Source organism: Nansenia antarctica (assembly GCF_963989245.1).
Source record: "Nansenia antarctica genome assembly, chromosome: 15".
NCBI lineage: Eukaryota > Metazoa > Chordata > Actinopteri > Argentiniformes > Microstomatidae > Nansenia > Nansenia antarctica.
In genome coordinates this window covers 7439189-7459612 of record NC_137685.1, presented here as the reverse complement: position 1 = coordinate 7459612, position 20424 = coordinate 7439189, and the positions used below count along the sequence as shown (strand labels likewise).

General features: G+C 49.0%; 1 protein-coding gene across 1 annotated transcript in view; it reads right to left on the bottom strand.

Moving 5' to 3' along the window:
- The window catches only part of grm4 (glutamate receptor, metabotropic 4), a gene marked incomplete at both ends in the record, with an annotated part of 70107 nt that overhangs the window by 14941 nt on the left and 34742 nt on the right, over positions 1–20424 (bottom strand). The window contains one exon of the mRNA XM_080545607.1: positions 12961–13161. Within this exon, the coding sequence (XP_080401733.1) occupies positions 12961–13161 (201 nt within the window). The remainder of the gene's footprint in view (positions 1–12960; positions 13162–20424) is intronic.

Below are 20424 nucleotides of genomic sequence, written 5' to 3'. Positions count from 1 at the left end.
ATTTTTCGGCATTGCATATGAACATGCCTGGTGCACGTCTGGTGTTAAAGGATAAGAGATCCATTTAAAGATATCTGAGAAAATGATATGAAAAGAAAGAAAATTGGCCCAGAATTTTCAAATGCTCTGAGAATTTCCCCTCCTACGTCAATATTTATGGCATTTGACAGGCTGATAGAGGGCACTAAAATGTGTTACTATGTCGAAGCATTTGAAGATATCTAAAAAAACAAGGGCATTATCGATATGACATTTTCAATGTTTCGACACGTCTGTGACGTCATTTGGGTTGGGCACAACACGTGCCCACCCTCCTCCCCTCCTCCATCTTGTACGAATACGAGAGGACAGTCTTCTTACCTGTGAGCTCTTTCATTAGCGGTGGTCGATTAAATGCCTCCAATGCATCTTCGGAAAAGTGGCGAGAATAAAGACGCATGCAATTGGGTTCATCCACATGCATCTTCCCACTGCTTTCTCCTCTTCCGCTCATTCACTAACCTTGTCATTGCCTCTATGCTGTATATTGATTCCATTCAGCTTAACATTATATATCGTTCACAAATAGTCTACGCAGACAACTTTACTCTGGTTCATATCACTTAACATACTCTATAAATATATTGAAAACATATACCTCCCATGTCTGATTAACAATGCATCTTGGCACCACAATGTGTTACCATGTTGAAGCATTTCCAAATATAAAAAAAAACAGGCCTTTGAAATTGTAACATTTTGGCTAAAAGCTAAGGCTAATGCTAATATAGCACTTTAAAACTCATCTTCTCATGACCACTGTACCTGATTCAGTCAGATGAGGGTGGCATACTATGCTAGGCTTGCAGAATATAGTGTAAGCACATTATAAGTAGTGAAATGCTGGACATAAACTATACAACATGGTCATTAAATTCAATGCATTTTCGTATTTACGCTTAGCTAGTGCATATTATCATCATAGCATAGTAGCCTATGTACTGTATATCAGGCCATAATTAGGTGACTGGTACATTACAGGCCTGTGGTCCTAGGGTACTTCATAATATCATAGATTAGAATATCATGATTTCAACTTGGCCCATATTAGATGAGTGGTCTACTCCCCTGTCTGTAGGTCTACCCCTATCTGTTCATCTACAATCTGTCTGTAGGTCTACCCCGTGTCTGTCAATCTCACCCCATTAATGGTTATGGGGGCATATCTGTAGGAACACGCACCATTGCCGCTTGCGGTTATATTCTCTGAAGAGCATCGCAAGCACAAGGCTCTCCATCAGCCGCAGCTGGAGCAGGGAAGGCTGGTGGAGCTGGAAATGTCTTTGATACCCTTCCTCATTCCATTCCATGTATAACAAAGCCCGTCCTCTGTTTTCTACCTCCCCCCAGCCTCCCTTTGGAGCTGTCTGGGTTTCTAAATAGCTTTTACCCCCAGGCCATTACACCGTTTTTCAGGGAGGATGGATCCTGACTCGAACATCTCAGTGCTTTCACACACTAATGCAGCAACACATTGCCGATATAATTACATTCAACAGCTTATGGTCTTGACGTCAGGCTTCGCTGTGGGCAGTGAGGCGGTTCTCTGGTCCTGGCGGTGTGCTGCTGTGCGAAGAGTGAATTCTCTGGTGGAGGACAGTCTCACTGTAATGAATGGAATGAGGAATGGTATCAAACGTAAGGATACCAGCCCAATGAACCTGTCCTCCGTTAGCCTCCCCTGGCCTCCGCCAGCCTCCCCTGGCCTCCGCCAGCCTCCCCTGGCCTCTGCCAGCCTCCCCTGGCCTCCACCAGCCTCCCCTGGCCTCTGTGTACACAAATAGCAGCAGATGCAGGCCACTGCTAAGCTTTAAGAGAACCAACCAGAATGACCAAAAGGTTCCAGAATGTTCAGAACCAAGCAGAATGTTCAGAACCAGCTAGAATGTTCACAAGGTTCAGGACAATTAGGTCACACCTTGTGTGATATGTACCTTGTACATTACATAGCCTTTATTTATGTAAACCAGCTCCTTCCCTTCTTGTGATTTTTTCCCCTTTCCTAACACCAGGGGAGCCACCCCTCCTAAATTTCGTTGTTTGGTACCTGTACTGTAGCAATGACAATAAAGTCCATTCATTCATATGAGTGGGTATTTCCCTTCTCTAACAACATATAACACTGTGAGTCAAGGTACACAAAAGATAATCTCTCATTCTGCTCACGGTTTTTCTATCCCCTATACAAACATGTTCAATTAAGTTTCCTGCTGTGTATATTGTATTATCCTATGACTCAAACAAGCTCAATGAGTCATCTTCAAAACCCTAACCATTTGCAGCCATTGAAATGTAATTGAATGCACTTTGTGCACATTGTTTTGAGTATCTCTTTCAGCAGCCCTTTTCTATGCTCTCCTGAGTCATTTCCCATTCAGGTGCTGAGCTGTACTCTACAGCACTCTCACACAATCCTCACTCTAACACTGTACAGCTCTCGCACATTTCCCCTCTAATACTGTTACTGCCTGCGGTCCAGAGGAGGCGGAAATCTGAGGACGGGCTCATTGTGATGCATGGAACGGAATGAGGAATGGTATCAAACATGTGTTTGATCTATCTTTTCTATTCATTGCACTGCTGATGTCCGCCTCCACCAGCCTCCCCATCTGCAGTCTCCCCTACCGTGCCCCAGAATAACAGCCAGGGGAGCGCTGGAACAGAAGGGGGGGGGGGGGTATAGAGCCCTTCAGGGTGTGTTCCCTCCTAGCCTCATCCCCCTGCAGCTTCTGGTTTAACGTCTCAATTATCTCACAACCTGCAGCATGAACAGCTTACCACTGGTCTGTAGTATGAACGGTTTACCACTGGTCAGTATTATGAACAGCGTACCACTGGTCTGTAGTATGAACAGTTTACCACTGGTCTGTAGTATGAACAGCGTACCACGGGTCTGTAATATGAACAGCGTACCACGGGTCTGAACAGCTTACCACTGGTCTGTAGTATGAACAGCGTACCACGGGTCTGTAATATGAACAGCGTACCACGGGTCTGAACAGCTTACCACTGGTCTGGCTGGTGTAGTATACCGTAGCTAGCACATTCAGCTGATACTTTACTCTCTCTGCCCATGGCATAACACACAGCCCACTGTAGCAGACCCTCCACTGCACTGGAGTGTTGTTTATGGTTCGCAAATTACCAGCAATTATATTTAATATGCACTGATTGTGTTGATTATTATTTCAGCCCCTTAGCCTTCTGACTGAGGGGAGTGGTGATTAATCCAACATAGGCTGGGTTCTGCATGGATGAGCAGGGGGGGGGGGGGAGGACCACAGGGGGGCACCTTGAGCAGTGTCGCCTGTAGCTCGCTACGCCAGTCATTAGTGCTTAATGAACTGTACACACGCCATGTGCACAACCTACACACACACACACACACACACGCACGCGCACACACACACACGCGTACTTGACTTCACATTTCATTCTTACTCTCTCTCTCTCACTTTCCTTTGGTCGACATAATTAATGCATTTTGCTAAACGGACCTTTGCCATCAACAAGTGGTCTCAGCCAGGCCTCAAGCCTTTAACACAGAGTCCGGCTGCTGTCAGACACGGAACGGGGCGTGTGCAGGGTAGTTACCATGGGAACACAGTCTCCGCATTTCTCCCCACAAGTCAACAGTACCTGCACAAGTCAACAGTACCTGTGTCAGGGGTGTGTACACACAGACACACACACACACACACACACACACAGATAAACACGTAGAGGAAGCTGCTCCTCACATCTGATTGAAGTGTCCTTTGCTTCTGTAGTTCATGTGTGTTCTGGAGAAGTTTGAACATCAGACGGGGGCTGCGGTAAGCAGAAACAGTGGCAGCATATCTGAGTCTCACTACATTGAAGAGTTGGCACTTCCTTGAGAAGAGGGGGAGTGGGCGGAGGGGAAGAAGGGCCCACAGCACCCACAACACTTCAGTAGCTTTGCCTTTGTTCCGCGGACAGAACTTCAGAGCCGGGGCTGGCAGGGGAGAGGCCGCTCTGCAGTCTGCAGCAGAGCAGAAAGAAAAATCTAACAGGAAAAAAAGAAAGACTTTTTTCCGTGACGTGGTCTCAAGCCGGCCTCATGTTACCCCCCCCCCTCCTTCGCACCCTGCACTGGCTCAATGGTGCCAATGGTCACTCCCCAAACTTCAGCCCGTTCACTCTGCTTCTCCACCTCTGCTGGCCGACTGGACCCACTACCTCTACACCAACGCGGCAGTCGCGCCGCCCCGGTCACGTCTCTTCACTACACTCGCTCCCCGCTGGTGGAATGAGCTTCCCACGGCTGTCAGAATTGCAGAATTGCAAATGTAGAGCTACAGTACACCAATCAGAGGACAGAGTGAGTCAGTCCAAGGCGTGTGTCTGGCCAATGGGGTTCACGTGTTGTGAAATACTGAATCCGTTGGGACTTTCTCACAGCTTCACAACTCTGGCTCCCTGCTGGTGGAATGAGCTTCCCACGGCTGTCAGAACTGCAGAGTCACTATCCATCTTCCGTCGTAGACTGAAGACCCATCTCTTCAGGCTACACCTTAACTGCTCCTCCTGAGACATCTACTACTCCCCAGCCCCATGAGACACCTGCTTCCCTCTATACTCTATAGTCTCCTAAGATGTCTACTACCCCCTTGTACTGTTTCTCCAGTGTCTATAAACAAATAAAATAAAATAAAATATTTCTTCTTATATCACAACAACTGCCAATGGCAGCTGGCCTGAGCTAGATTACTCTTCCAGCTACGACTGGTGGATTGATTAATCACTTGCTTAGTCAAATGATTTGGCGTCCGCTAAATAACAACAATGTAAATGGGATGTTAATGATCGCTGCAGACGGGTGGCTTCAATCAGACCTCTGGAGTCTCAAGCTGCCCTTCGACCAGTGGAGGCTGGTGGAGGTAGAACACCAGGGGGCCTCATTTATAAAACTGTGCATAGGATTGACATGAAAAGGTTGCGTACATACAAAAGACAGAGAGTTTACCAACAAAAATATTCTGATTTATAACACAGTGCGTATGCATGTCCCACGCCGGTGAACGAGCATCTTGTCCCACCCTTTTAACGTCCATAGTTGCCTATAAATGGTCAGTGAAACACCCCTAATTAATATTTATCCATATTGACTGCATGACGACAGTGAAGGCAAAAAAAAAGAAATTTCACCCAGTGAAATTCTGCGCAACTAACATGTGATCCATTATGAAAATCTGCACTTGTATCTGCCTGAGGCATCGAAAATGGCATCAGTTTACACTTAATTTGTCCTACTGTTCACCTTATTATTTATGAGAATACATTTCATAACATGCAATTACAGATCCAATTAAATATGATACCCGATTAAACTGAAACATATTTGAGGGGTTGTTTTGCAAAAAAAATATATCTGTGTTTGTATTTATCATCCTAAATTATGTTTTTTTGTGTGCACAACTCTTAATACGTCTATTTATTTTACACAATGGAATCAATTTCAAAGCGTTTCTTGAGTTTCTTGAGTTGCGGTTGCTAATTTCTCCCGTTTATGTGCGTACGCATGGGTCAGAGTGTCCATAGAGGACTGCACATTCTCCCGCCAAAATATATATATTTATAAAAAAATGTTGCTTAAAAGTTGTTCTTTATAAATGAGGTCCCGGGAGAGGCTGTGGGAGGTAGAACACCAGGGGTCCTGGTCCTCAGTGCACCAGGGGGGCAGGAGGAACACTAGAGACTGTTTGACCCGTCTGCTTTGTATGCAGAGGCCCTCTTGGCTGCTGCTGAGCCAGAATCGGCAGTCGGACAGTAGAAGATTGAGGAGGAACAGATGAAGAGGTGGTTCTGGTCTGAGAGAGAACAGTCAATCTTCAGGAATGCAGATGACGGAGCGAAATGTACAGGTTCCTCTTCCTCAAGCACAGACGAGGGCCTCACACACACACACACACACACACACTTACACACGTGCACGGGCGCACACACACACTTTGTGAGTTGACGTTTCATTCACACACTATTTCTCTCTCTCTCTCTCTCTCTCTCTCTCTCTCTCTCTCTCTCTCTCTCACAGGTCAAAACATGTCCCCATTAAACCCCTGGAAAACAATGAACGCACGTCATACAATTCAAAGACAATTTCGTCTGTCAAAACTATTGCAATCTATTGCCAATTGAGTCCTGTCATCACATGACTAGTGGCTCCTTTAAGACCAATCAGAGCAAAGAAGAAGGAACGAAGAACGCTGTTCTCGCCTTTGTTGGAGGAATAACTGAAGGACCAATCTCGAGCCACACTTCACGCCCGGCTCGCCGTGGCCTCTGTACAGACACTGGCAGTCTAGATATCCCAGAAAACCGCTGACTGCCAGGCTTGTCAGAGAGGAGGGCAGCTCACTGTGAGTAATTACAATGGTGCTTTGGGGCTCTTTGACGCCTGACCTTTCTTCTCTATTGTGCCTCATCCTGAACGCTTGACACAGTGACATGTTTAAGGGGAGCGGCGCCACAGAACTGTACACTTGGTCGCTGCACACCCAGATGAGATTGTAATTAATTCTTTGAAGCGAGACCGAGGATCCGAGGAGTACAGACAACAAGGTGTAGCAATTTTCCCTGGACATGGAATGCTGCTTCTGGAATGATCCATTAAGTAAAACAAGAAAACAACCATTTGAACCGCACTCACCTGTCTGCCAACTAATTGTCGTTTACAAGGGAATGAAATAATTGTTTGGTGTATGTTACATTTCGAAACCTAAGCAGTGGACTCATCTCTTTGCATTCTGAGTAAGTAAGACTACTTCTACTTAACCTGGACTACTTATAGTGGATACCTGTGTTGTTTATGAAGTTTAATAGTTTAAAGTTGTAAGTTGTTTAGTAAGTGATAGTGTTGTAACTGTCTATTTTAAAAGACAAAGCCTGGCAGAATAACTCTAGTGAAACCTCTAGCCCCCCTGAGCCAAGTAGGTGCTAATCTGCAAGTAGGAGGAGCCTCTGTCCTGTATATCTGGATAGACCAGGGGACATTTGGCTCATACATTTTGAAACCTAAGCAGTGGACTCATCTCTTTGCATTCTGAGTAAGTAAGACTACTTCTACTTAACCTGGACTACTTATAGTGGATACCTGTGTTGTTTATGAAGTTTAATAGTTTAAAGTTGTAAGTTGTTTAGTAAGTGATAGTGTTGTAACTGTCTATTTTAAAAGACAAAGCCTGGCAGAATAACTCTAGTGAAACCTCTAGCCCCCCTGAGCCAAGTAGGTGCTAATCTGCAAGTAGGAGGAGCCTCTGTCCTGTATATCTGGATAGACCAGGGGACATTTGGCTCATACATGCGACTAGTGAGAACACCTGTCAGTCGTTGGCATTAGTGGTCGTTAGTGGGAGGGGCTACAAGCCTGCCAGTTGTTAGCAATTACTGAGTCTCCATTAATATCTGGCCTGTCTGAGAGCGACAGCCTCTGCGACAGCCTCCTGACACCAAGACTCTTGACACCAAGGGCCCTATTATACACTTCAAGTCTTAAGCAATAAGACGAGGCGGTAGATCTAAACTTAAGACGTGGAGGCGTGGTCAAGGCCACTTTGCTATTATGCGTGCGGTAGTGGGCGCCTAAAACCCGGCGCTAAGCAAATAAATTAGTCATGGGTGTGTTTTGGGCGTCTTCTCAATCAACCCAATCAGCGTGCCAGGTGCCATTCCCTTTAAGAACCGGCTGCGTTGAGTCATTAGCGCTATGCTATTATGGAAGTCCTAAGAAGGAGGTCAGCGCGCTTCTCTGCAGAAGAAAGTAACAAGCTCGTGCATGATTATTTTCTGAATAAACACGGCAATACCTCCGCTTGTGAGTTGAGAAGTATTACAGAGGGGTCGCTGGAAGACTGCAGGAATGACAGATGTTGATGTCATTATATTACGCACGGCATGCTCGTACTGTATGTGCACAGTATGCGGAGGCAACATACTGTACAGCGCTGGCCTCTCCCTTCTGAAATAAAGCATTTATACTGTGACCGTAATTGACGTCTTGCCGTGGAGCCACGTGCGTGTTCATGTGTGCCCACATGCATGCGCAAACCGCGGAGGCGCGCTCGTGTTTCAAAACGTGTATGAAGTCTAAACTTAAGAACTTTTCAAACCACTTCTTAGCGCTAGGAGCAAAGTCAGATCGCATAATAGCAGGGGCGCCTAACGCACTTCATTAACATATGAACACTCCCACAATGAGTAATATATGCACGGGAGTATTACGTCTTATGTGTGGGCGCCTATCGACACCTGCATAATAGCAGTAGCGCGTATGAAGCGCATAATAAGGGTGGCGGTAGGTCTTAACCTGGCGGTGCGTCTTAATTAAGACTTAAGACGGCAAGTTAAGAAGTGCATAATAGGGCCCCAAGACTCTTGACAACAAGACGGGAGTCTATCTGTGGGAGTCCATCGAGGAAGGCCTGAGAGGAAGCCAGGGTACTAAGTACCTTCTCTTCCAGTTGTTTGTAGTGTTGCTGTCTCCTCAAGTCACTCCGGTCTACTGAGTGCGCTTAGCTACTTCTAGTTCTTTTGGTTCTTTAGCCCTCTTCCCCTCTACAGACTTTTACTACAATGTGCTTTCTCCCTATCCCTGTTCTTCTGACACCCAGGAGGACACCTAGATGCTACATCCCCCCTCGCAAACCTTCCAATCTCATCTACCCACCTCTTTCTACTGACCATGACTTTATCGCCGCAGGCGGTCTCTGGAATTGCCAGTCACACCAGAAAACACAGCTACACCGGCAAACCTCTCTGCCGCCTACTCCTTTTCTCATTCCCCTAGACCCTCTGGTCGAGGGGGAGGCACAGGACTCCTCATCTCGCCCAAGTGGTCACACACTGTCCTTCCCCTGTCACACTTGTCTACATCCTCCTTTGAATTTCATGCTGCTTTTGTCTCCTCCCCGGTCAAACTCCACATTGTCGTCATCTATCGCCCCCCAGGCCAGCTTGGTGACTTCCTAGGCGAGATGGATGGCCTTCTCAGCTCCTTCCCTGATGATGGCACTCCACTCGTACTATTAGGTGACTTCAATTTCCAATCTGAGAAGCTTCTCTCATCTGGAGTACTTGACCTTCTCCTCTCCTTCGGCCTTACCCTGTCCCCCTCTCCTCCGACTCATAAGGCAGGCAATCAGCTCGACCTTGTCTTCACCAGATCTTCCCACACTTCCAACCTTACCGTTACCCCTCTTCCAATTTCTGATCACCACTTTATATCCTTCTCCCTTCCCCTCAAAACTTCCTCTTCCCTCTCAGCCTCTAACCACTTAAGACCCTCTTGTCGTAACCTACGTACCCTGTCCCCCATCACCCTCTCTTCTTCTGTCCTATCCTCCCTACCCTCTGTCGAATCCTTCTCCCTTCTATCCACTGATGCGGCATCCTCAACCCTCCTGTCCGCTCTCACCTCATCCTTCGACACCCTCTGTCCACTAACCTTGAAGCCAGCTCGATCCTCTCCTCGAGCTCCCTGGCTCTCTGAAACGCTACATGCTTGTAGACTAGAGCTCAGAGCAGCTGAGAGGAAATGGAGAAAAACTGGCCTTTCTGATGACCTTAACCTCTATCACTCTCTCCTTGCCAACTACGCCTCCTCGGCATCAGCTGCTAAAACATCCTACTATCATTCAAAAATACATTCTTCTGCCTCTAATCCTAGAAAACTCCACTTTCTCTTCACTCCTTAATCCACCTCCTCCCCCTCCTCCTTCCTACCTGTCCGCCGATGACTTTGTCACCTACTTTGAAAAAAAGGTGGACGACATCAGCAGCACCTTTCTCCCCCCACCGCTCCCTCCTCCCACTAACAATGCTAACACTGTTCCCACTAACAATGCTAACACCCCTTCCAAACTCTCCCCTCGACACTCGATCTCTGGATTGTCATCTTTTTCCCCCCTCTCCCCCGATGAGATTCTCACACTTATCACATCAAAGCGGGCAACCACATGCCCTCTTGACCCCATCCCCTCCCCCCTTCTCCAATCCATTTCCGCAGACATCCTTCCTTACCTTACCACCCTAATCAACTCCTCCCTATCCACTGGATCTGTCCCAGCGGCCTTCAAAATAGCCAGAGTCAAGCCTCTCCTCAAGAAACCTACCCTTGACCCATCATCTGTCCACAATTACAGACCGGTATCCCTTCTCTCCTTCCCTTCCAAAACCCTTGAACGCGCGGCATCTAAACAACTGACTGACTATCTCCGGAAGATGGATCACTTAGACCCCCACCAATCCGGCTTCAAGGCTGGGCATTCCACTGAGACTGCGCTCCTTGCTGTCACGGAAGCCCTCCACTCTGCCCAAGCTTCCTCCCTCTCCTCTGTTCTCATTCTCCTTGACCTGTCTGCTGCCTTCGACACAGTCAATCACCAGATCCTTCTCTCCATCCTCTCAGACCTGGGCATCTCTGGCACCGCACACTCCTGGTTTTCTTCCTACCTGGCGGGCCGCTCCTACCAGGTGACCTGGAGAGAATCGCTATCTTCTCCACGAACCCTCTCCACTGGAGTTCCCCAGGGTTCCGTCCTAGGGCCCCTACTCTTCTCCCTCTACACCAAGTCTCTTGGCTCGGTAATCTCTTCACATGGGCTCTCCTACCACAGCTACGCAGACGACACTCAACTCTTCCTGTCCTTCCCCCCGTCTGATGTACACGTGGCAACCTGTATCTCAGCATGTCTCGCTGACATTTCAACTTGGATGGCTGACCACCATCTCAAGCTCAATCTTAATAAGACCGAGCTCCTCTTCATCCCCGGGAAAGCCTGCCCTCTCCAAGACTTCTCCATCACAGTGGAGAACTCTACTGTAACCCCCTCCCTGACAGCCAAGAACCTTGGAGTGATCCTGGATAACCGACTATCCTGTGCGGAGAACATTGCAGCAACGGCTCGCTCCTGCAGATTCGTCCTCTACAACATCAGAAGGATACGACCATTCCTTACCAGAGAGGCAGCGCAACTCTTGATCCAGGCACTGGTCATCTCCCGCCTGGATTACTGCAATGTACTCCTGGCTGGGCTCCCCGCTTCAGCCATTAGACCTCTGCAGCTCATCCAGAATGCTGCTGCCCGGCTGGTATTCAACCTCCCCAAATACTCGCATGTCACCCCTCTCCTTCGCACCCTGCACTGGCTCCCGATAGCAGCTCGCATCAGATTCAAGACCCTGGTGCTTGCATACCAGGCAGCTAAAGGGACAGCCCCTGCCTACCTGAAGGAAATGGTAACCCCCCAAACCCCTGCCCGCTCACTCCGCTCCTCCACCTCGGCTGGCCGACTGGCCCCACCTCCTCTACACAGCAGTCGGGCTGCCCGATCACGTCTCTTCACAACACTGGCTCCCCGCTGGTGGAATGAGCTCCCCGCGGCTGTCAGAACGGCAGAGTCACTACCCATCTTCCGTCGTAGACTGAAGACCCATCTCTTCAGGTTACATCTTAACTGCTCCTCCTGAGACATCTTCTGACCCTCACCACTACGTCTCCTAAAGACACCCGCTTTCCCCTCTACTGTGTCCCTAAGAACTTCTATTGCCCCCCTTGTACTGTTTCTCAGTTTCTCCAGTAATAAAAAAAATTAAAAAAAACGTTTTAGTAGAAGGCGATAATAGGGAGAAGGTTTTTCCTTCTATCAGTGGCCCCGGGCCCGACCTAGAGTACTCTTCCTGCAACGAATGGTGGACTGCTGATTCACATGCTTAGTAATCAAATGTATTGATTGTAAGTCGCTTGGGAATAAGGCGTCTGCTAAATGCCAAAAATGTAAATGTAAATGTGTATAGTGTATAGTGTGTAGTGTGTAGTGTGTAGTGTGTAGTGTGTGTGTCATACACAGTTGCTGCTTTGATTATTATCTTGAGGAAAACCTGTTTCCTGGGCACACAGTAGTATTGTGTGTATTACATGTGACGAATAGTCTGTGAAACTTTGATATGCTGAACATTATTATAAATGTTTTCCATGTAAACATGTATTTGAGAGGGCTTTCTGCTGTCCTGTTTTATGTTTAACACAAGAACAGCCGTGCCTATTTGACCTATGAGCCGCCTCGGTAGTCTTTACAATGGAAAGCTGGCTTGGCTTGGCTTCTTGTAAATTAGCCTGCCTCCTACACAGAAACACTGCAAAACAGCTTTATACTAGCTTATCATAGGGGTAGTGGTGGTCTAGTGGATAGTGAGTTGGACTTGGGATCGGAAGGTTGTGAGTTCAAATCCCGCCTGAAGCCACACCACTACTAGTGTGCCCTTGGGTAAGGCACTTAGCCCTCAGTTACTCCAGGGGGAATGTCCCTGTAATTGTAAGTCGCTTTGGATAAAAGCGTCTGCTAAATGGCAAAATTATTAAAATTATTAATTATCCTGATGTGATTTTGAAAATGTAAGGATACTGGGTGGTAGAACGCACATATCTAGGAAAAGTCATGATTGCAAAGATATAATAAAATAAAGATAGTGCAAATATTCTTTACTCCATGGCTGTTCTCGTGTTAAGGACATCTTTGATACTTATCTCTGTCATCTATGAGTAGATGTGTCCCCGCAGACCTTGTGTTGACATTGTGTTAGTGGGGTGTTACACTACCTCTCCTCACTCTGCTCCTCAGAGCGGCCTTGTGTAAACACCCAGCGACCACACACACACACACACACCCTGCGACCACACAGACACACACACACACCCTGCGACCACACAGACACACACACACACACCCTGCGACCACACACACACACACACACACACCCTGCGACAGCACATCACAGCTTTATCATGCTACCACAGCTGAGGACATGCTCCTGGTGCTGTTGTAGTGTGCGTGTGTGTGTGTGTGTGTGCGCGCGCGTGTGTATGTGCGTGCGTTTGTCTAGGTGCGTGCTTATGGCACTGACCTGCAAAGTTGAGGCGGCGGATGTGTTTGAGCAGCAGCGTGCCGTTGATGGGGTCCATGCGGGCGCAGAGGCCCACCGTGCCCGGGCACAGCTCCAGGTGCATGTTGTGGAGGGCGTGGGCCATGGAGTACACGGCGTCGATCACAAACTGCACCTTCCCCTCCTGCTCGTAGGACGAGTCCTTCCCTATCCGCTCCTGATCTGAAGGGCGCAAGAGAAGGACACAGGGGAAGGACACAAGAAAAACACTTTGAGAGAGAAAAGCAAGCTGCAGACGCATCTCATCATAATAATTAACATATACGTAACTTTGCATTGATCTTCGCTGATCTACCATTTGTGGAGGTTGTATGCATGTTTGTATGATTGTTTTGGTTTTAGTAACTCAACAGACAACAGATAGTTGAGTCATCAACCAAGTTGAATGTAAGCATGTGAGGACAGCAGCGGAGGCTGGTGGAGGTAGACATCGGAGGGCGGACTCATTCTAATGCATGGAAAGGAATGAGGATTGGTGTGTTTGATGCCGTTCCTCATTCCGTTCCATGCATTGCAATGAGCTCGTCCTCCGATTGCCCCCTCCACCAGCCTCCGCCTGGGGGATCCTGTGAAGACCCTTGAGGATCCTGAAGAGTGATGATTGTTAGACGTGCAAATCAAGGAAATGACACCCTTCTGTGGCTGGTCATCTGGCCCATTGTTAGCCTTGTCAAGCACAGCGTTAATTCATGGACACTACAATGTCACGAGGCAATCATTAACAGCAGACTTCTTTGAAAATGCCACCAAACGATCCCTGATTGATATTGATATCGGTTTTTAAGTGGTTTCTGAGTGGAAATGGGAAAATAGTAGAGAAGAGGAACATAAATGTACATTTCTCACCTCCTAATGTAACAACCATTAGATGGACAGTAATGTCCTGGTACCTGATGAACAGGAAAATCCTGGTACCAAGTGAACAGTAATGTTATGGTACCAGATGAACAGTATTGTTATGGTACCAGGTGAACAGTAATGTGGACTGTGACTTCCGGGGACTCTAGTTCTTATCGAAAGCTTTACTTACGATGACAGATAGTGTAGTTGATTCCCTTAGACACATGTACTTATTGTAAGTCGCTTTGGATAAAAGCGTCTCCTAAATGACTGACATGTAAAAATGGTTGATATTGTTTCACCATTCCTCGTTCCAGGCCCTGAATCACAGGGCTCCGTCCTCCACCGCCTCCCCAGAGGACGGCGTGTTCTGATGATGACAGACTCCTAGGCATCTTCTGAAGTCTTTGTCAGTGTGACGTGGCAATGGTAATGGTCCCAGATGTGTAAAATAACTCAGCAAAGTTAGGTTAGGCCGTTCTGTTTGAGCCACTTAAAAAGAGTAGAACATTTCCTTTAAATGGAAGTGGAATGGATGGAGTGGCAAAAAGCCAAACGACATTAAACCAAATGCATTCCCTCCAGTGACCCCTCCCCTCCCTCCAGTGACCCCTCTCTCCAGTGACCCCTCCCCTCCCTCCCTCCAGTGACTCCTCCCCTTCCTCCAGTGACCCCTCCCCTCCCTCCCTCCAGTGACTCCTCCCCTCCCTCCAGTGAGCCCTCCCCTCCCTCCAGTGAGCCCTCCCCTCCTTCCAGTGACTCCTCCCCTCCCTCCAGTGACTCCTTCCCTCCCTCCAGTGACCCCTGTCCTCCCTCCAGTGACCCCTCCCCTCCCTCCCGTGACCCCTCCCTCCAGTGACCCCTCCCCTCCCTCCAGTGAGCCCTCCCCTCCCTCCAGTGACCCCTCCCCTCCCTGCTCTGACGGAGCTCTGCCTCTCACCATCAGCTAGAAGGTAAATACTTGAACTGCAGCGGAGGAGCAAATCAATGCCAATATATGAAGGGCAGCGGCTTCTCTTCAGAGAAATCCAATTAGCAAAAACAGAAACTCTTTCTGCCCGTCTAGGAAACCATGGATTTTCTTCTGGAATGTTTTGTCCACAAAGGCCGGAATCCTAACTTGAGGTCAACAAGAGATCTCCGCCTCAAATATAGGATTCCGGCCAAAACAACTACTCTGCGAAACTGTACAGGACGACTTCATCCCTATCTTAGATAAGCTTCACCTGCCATGTTCCCTGTCTTGTAGTTCCAGAGTTCAGTACGTTTTCTTCTGTGGCTGTTCTGCCCTGGTCAATACAGCCAGGAAGCCAGCGAGGCGAGGCAGGGAATAGAGACATCCAATCTGGGGACAGGAGTAATCCACCACTGTACAGAACGTAATCACTTATGATACGGGTTTATTAATCCTGGGCTGGGTTGTCAGGGTGTTCATTGTAACAGTTAATTGCTGTCAGCCGTCGGTGGGGGGGCAGGCAGGGGGAAGAGAAACTACCTGTCAATCCCAACTCATGGTCTTCTCTGTACAAGAGACTTTGGTCTGAAGCTGTCTCCGTACTTCTTGTGCTGCATGGGACAGTGAGATAACGCGGCTGCATGAGTCTGTTCAATTTAGATTGACAATAGAGTAATTATCATGGGTACGCTAATGAGAATGCCCAACGCATTTATGTACCTGGCAAATGGAATTTAATTAAGCATTGTGAGGTTAAAAGTGCATGGTGGGGGATTTGACTGGTAGTTGGTGTTGTGTGTTTGATACCATTCCTCATTCTGTTCTGTGCATTACAATGAGCCCCTCCTCTGGTGTTCTACCTCCACCAGCCTGCCCTGATGTTCCACCTCCACCAGCCTCCCCATGTGTTCTACCTCCACCAGCCTCCCCTGGTGTTCTACCTCCCCCAGCCTCCCCTGGTGTTCTACCTCCACCAGCCTCCCCTGGTGTTCTACCTCCACCAGTCTCCCCTGGTGTTCTACCTCCCCAAGGCCTCCTCCTCCTGGTGTTGAAGGTGGACTGGACTTGGCTTTCCCCTAGTCTGACTACAGAGTGAATGCTGTGGTTGTTCTTGTTGTGTTAAACTAGCCAGCTTCGGCAAGAGGTTGCTGGTCTCAGCAAGCCTTAACGTGACCAATGAAAGTCTCTTCACTAGATTCACACATAAAAAATCCAAACATGACACTGTTCCATCATGTCAAGTTCTCTGCTCATATCGTAAATGGAAAGCCTGCTCTCCAGACGTTGCATAGATATTGCTGTTCATTCCTGGTCAACTAGAACTGATAGGGGACCCAGCCAGCTTCCTTATCTCACCAAAGCCACTCCAACTTAAACACATGCAGGGTCCCAAATGAATGGATGTCTGTCTGTCTCTGCCCATCTTTCATCTTCCATATCATATATCTCTGGTTTCCTGCAGAAAACCAGAGGCGATTCAACATCCCTGATCAAGTTGCTACATCGTTGAAATGCACAAATTAGAGGAGGAGGTTACGTCTCTGGAACGGAGCGCCACGGGCGCCTCTCCGCGTTATTGTCACAGTGTGCTTGATGTGGTTAGGCTGCAAGCCGGCCTGGCAGCAAGAGGGAAGGAGGGAGAGAGAGAGAGAGAGAGAGAGAGAGAGAGAGGGAGAAAGGGAGGGAGTGATATCTGTCTTGCAGACGAAGGGATGGCGACCCACACACACACACACCACAACTTGGTATTTGCGCCACCACTCTCTCGCTCTCTCTCCATCCCTCTCTCCATCCCTCTCTCTCCATTCTCCACCCCCCTCTCTCTCTCTCTCTCCTCCACCAAGGCCCTTTGTAATCTCATTGGTGATTTGGAGCACGCCCACCCACTCCGGCGCTGGCTCGCTGCCTGGAGACAAATCCATTCAGATTAGAGTGCCGCTGCGGTGAGGGGCGACGAGGGTGTCTCCCAGGTGTCGAGCAGCAGTTTGTGACACGAGTGTGTCAGAGCTCCGACCCCGCTGACCTCTCCTGGTGCTGGCGGTTGACCCCCGACCCCCCTTACATTTGGTTGAACCCTCTCTATCCACGTCTACATCCACCTCCACTGGCTTAAATGGAAGAAAAATACATGTTCTCAACACATGTTGTGTGACACCGTTCCGGATTCCATTCCATGCGTTACAATGAGGCCCGTCCTCCGATTTCGACCTCCACCAGCCTCCCCTGTTCTAAACATAGCTGCATGTATCGGACACATGATGACATCATCATCAGTATGGGGTAACATCCTATCTCCTGTTGCTGTGGTGTGGCCATTACAGACCAGAAGGAGAGGGCGTGGCCTATACAGAATAGAAGGAGAGGGCGTGGCACATACAGAGCAGGAGGGAGAGGGCGTGGCCCATATAGAGCAGGAGGAGAGGGCGTGGCGCCCATACAGAGCAGTAGGAGAGGGTGTGGCCATTACAGAGCAGGAAGGAGAGGGTGTGGCCCATACAGAGCAGTAGGAGAGGGCGTGGCACATACAGAGCAGGAAGGAGAGGGCGTGGCCCATATAGAGCAGGAGGAGAGGGTGTGGCACCCATATAGAGCAGTAGGAGAGGGCGTGGCCCACACAGAGCAGGAAGGAGAGGGCGTGGCCCATATAGAGCAGGAGGAGAGGGCGTGGCCCATATAGAGCAGGAGGAGAGGGCGTGGCGCCCATACAGAGCAGTAGGAGAGGGTGTGGCCATTACAGAGCAGGAAGGAGAGGGTGTGGCCCATACAGAGCAGTAGGAGAGGGCGTGGCACATACAGAGCAGGAAGGAGAGGGCGTGGCCCATATAGAGCAGGAGGAGAGGGTGTGGCACCCATATAGAGCAGTAGGAGAGGGCGTGGCCCATACAGAGCAGGAAGGAGAGGGCGTGGCCCATACAGAGCAGTAGGAGAGGGCGTGGCCATTACAGAGCAGGAAGGACAGGGTGTGGCCCATACAGAGTAGGAAGGAGAGGGCGTGGCCATTACAGAGCAGAAGGAGAGGGCGTGGCCATTACAGAGCAGGAAGGAGAGGGCGTGGCCCATACAGAGTAGAAGGAGAGGCCTGCTCAGTGTTGTCTGGGTTGCTCTGCTGCATGCAGAACTGGTATTAATTAGCTTCAAACTAAACTTCAAACCCCAGGAGAGAGAAGGCCTCTGCCAGGGGAGGCTGGTGGAGGTAGAAATCGCACAGAGCACAGGGTCATTGTGATGCAGGGAACGGAATGAAGAAAATTATGAATCACACCAGTCCGATGCCGTTGCTCGTTCGTGCATTATAATGAGCCTGTCCTCCTATGTCTACCTCCACCAGCCTCCCCTGGTGTCCTACCTCCACCAGCCTCCCCTGGTGTTCTACCTCCACCAGCCTCCCCTGGTGTTCTACCTCCCCCAGCCTCCCCAGGTGTTCTACCTCCACCAGCCTCCCCTGGTGTCCTACCTCCACCAGCCTCCCCTGGTGTTCTACCCCCCACCAGCCTCCCCTGGTGTTCTACCTCCACCAGCCTCCCCTGGTGTTCTACCTCCACCAGCCTCCCCTGGTGTTCTACCATCCTACTCCTCTCCTCATTAATCGGTATCCTCTCTCTCTCTCTCTCTCTCTCTCTCTCTCTCTCTCTCTCTCTCTCTCTCTCTCTCTCTCTCTCTCTCTCTCTCTCTCTCTCTCTCTCTCTCTCTCTCTCTCTCTCTCTCTCTCTCTCTCTCTCTCTCTCTCTCTCTCTCTCTCTCTCTCTCTCTCTCTCTCTCTTTGATCCAGCTGAGCCAGCAGCTCTCTGAGGACAGTGATTATTCCTCCCGGAGCCTTGAAGAGCAAACTGCAGATCCTCCTCCTCCAGAGAGAGGCACCTGGAGGAGGTCCGTTGGCCCAGAGGCAGAGGCTGAGTGGCAGCCTTCCCCAGACGGCCCGCCCCAAGCCAAGGACCTCTGCGCAACCTCTGCACTACTGACTTTTACACACAACCCCACCAAAATAATTTCCATATTTATGGTATAAAGATATATTTATATTCCCATGCACCTAACGCAGTAGTGCAGCAACTGGTGTTAGTATAGTATTTCAACTCTTAAGGAGGGGGCTCTTGACAGGAAGAAGGGCAATGATTAACAGCTCTGGATTGGTAGGTTACATCAATTAATGGCCAATTAATTCAGGTACAAAGCATTGTCCGTGATTAATGATCGAGAGCCGTAGCAAATGGCTTTCCCATCGCTCCCATTGATCTGTTGATGTCTTGCTTTGTCACGGTTTCCCCAGAGATGCCATGCTGTCTTCTCCAGCCTTTGACGCTCTCAAATTGCACACACACACACACACGCCGCTTCACTGGTGCTTCCTTTCATTACTGGCGGAGGGGAGGAGGGATGGAGGAGAGGAGAGATGGAGGAGAGGAGAGATGGAGGACAGGAGAGATGAAGGAAAGGAGAGATGGAGGAAAGGAGAGATGGAAGAGAGGAGAGATGGAGGAGAGGAGAGATGGGAGGACAGGAGAGGACACATGGAGGACAGATGGAGGACAGGAGAGGACACGTGGAGGACAGATGGAGGACAGGAGAGATGGAGGACAGGAGAGACGGAGGACAGGAGAGATGAAGGAAAGGAGAGATGGAGGAAAGGAGAGATGGAGGACAGGAGAGATGAAGGAAAGGAGAGATGGAGGACAGGAGGGACGGAGGACAGGAGAGACGGAGGAAAGGAGAGACGGACAGGTGGGATGGAGGAGAGGAGAGATGGAGGAGAGGAGAGATGGAGGAGAGGAGAGGAGAGATGGAGGAGAGGAGAGATGGAGGAGAGGAGAGATTGAGGAAAGGAGAGATTGAGGAAAGGAGAGATTGAGGAAAGGAGATAGTGCAGTGTTTCCACACAGACGCCCCGGGGTTAGATACAGTCAGCGTGGTAGAAACCCACAACACAAATGCACGCAGAGGAAGCTGTGATGAGCAGCGTTGTCATGGTTACAGTAGTGGTGCTGTACCCCAAACATGTCTGTTAATGCTGTATGACCATGGACACGAGCACAGATGTAATAGATAGTCACATCTAAGCGCCGCTTTGCAACGCTTTGCAACGCTTTGCAACGCTTTGCAACGCTTTGCAGTTCTAGAAGGTCCGTCTTAGAATGCTTAGAACGTCGCAGAGAAAAAACTGTGCATCCACCTGGAACCGACGACCAAGGAGACGTAACGACCGTTTCTATAACAACAACACGAGTTGTGTTTACCCGGCAAAAAAAATGGCTGACAGGATCAGTGTTATGCTAGCAGCGTTTGCGGTTGAAACGATCAATAAACAACAAAGAGCTAGGAGACAACGAATATGGAGCCAATTTTGGCTATTGAAGCGGCAGAAACAGGGTGCCTATGCCAATTTATGTAAAGAATTGGAAACGTGAGATCTGCCGGCTTTTGGCAATTTCACTCTCCTGTTTCCCAGTCAATTCCTTCATCTGGAGGAGTTCGTGAGGCCGTTCATTGAACGGCAGAACACCAACTTTAGGGACTGCGTTTCTGCTGGAGAGATACGCTCCTCTTCTTGGCAACAGGTGAGAAACATTTATTTATAGGCCTGTAAATAGTCTGAATATGATTGAGTATGTAGGCTAAATCTAGCTAGCTAACTT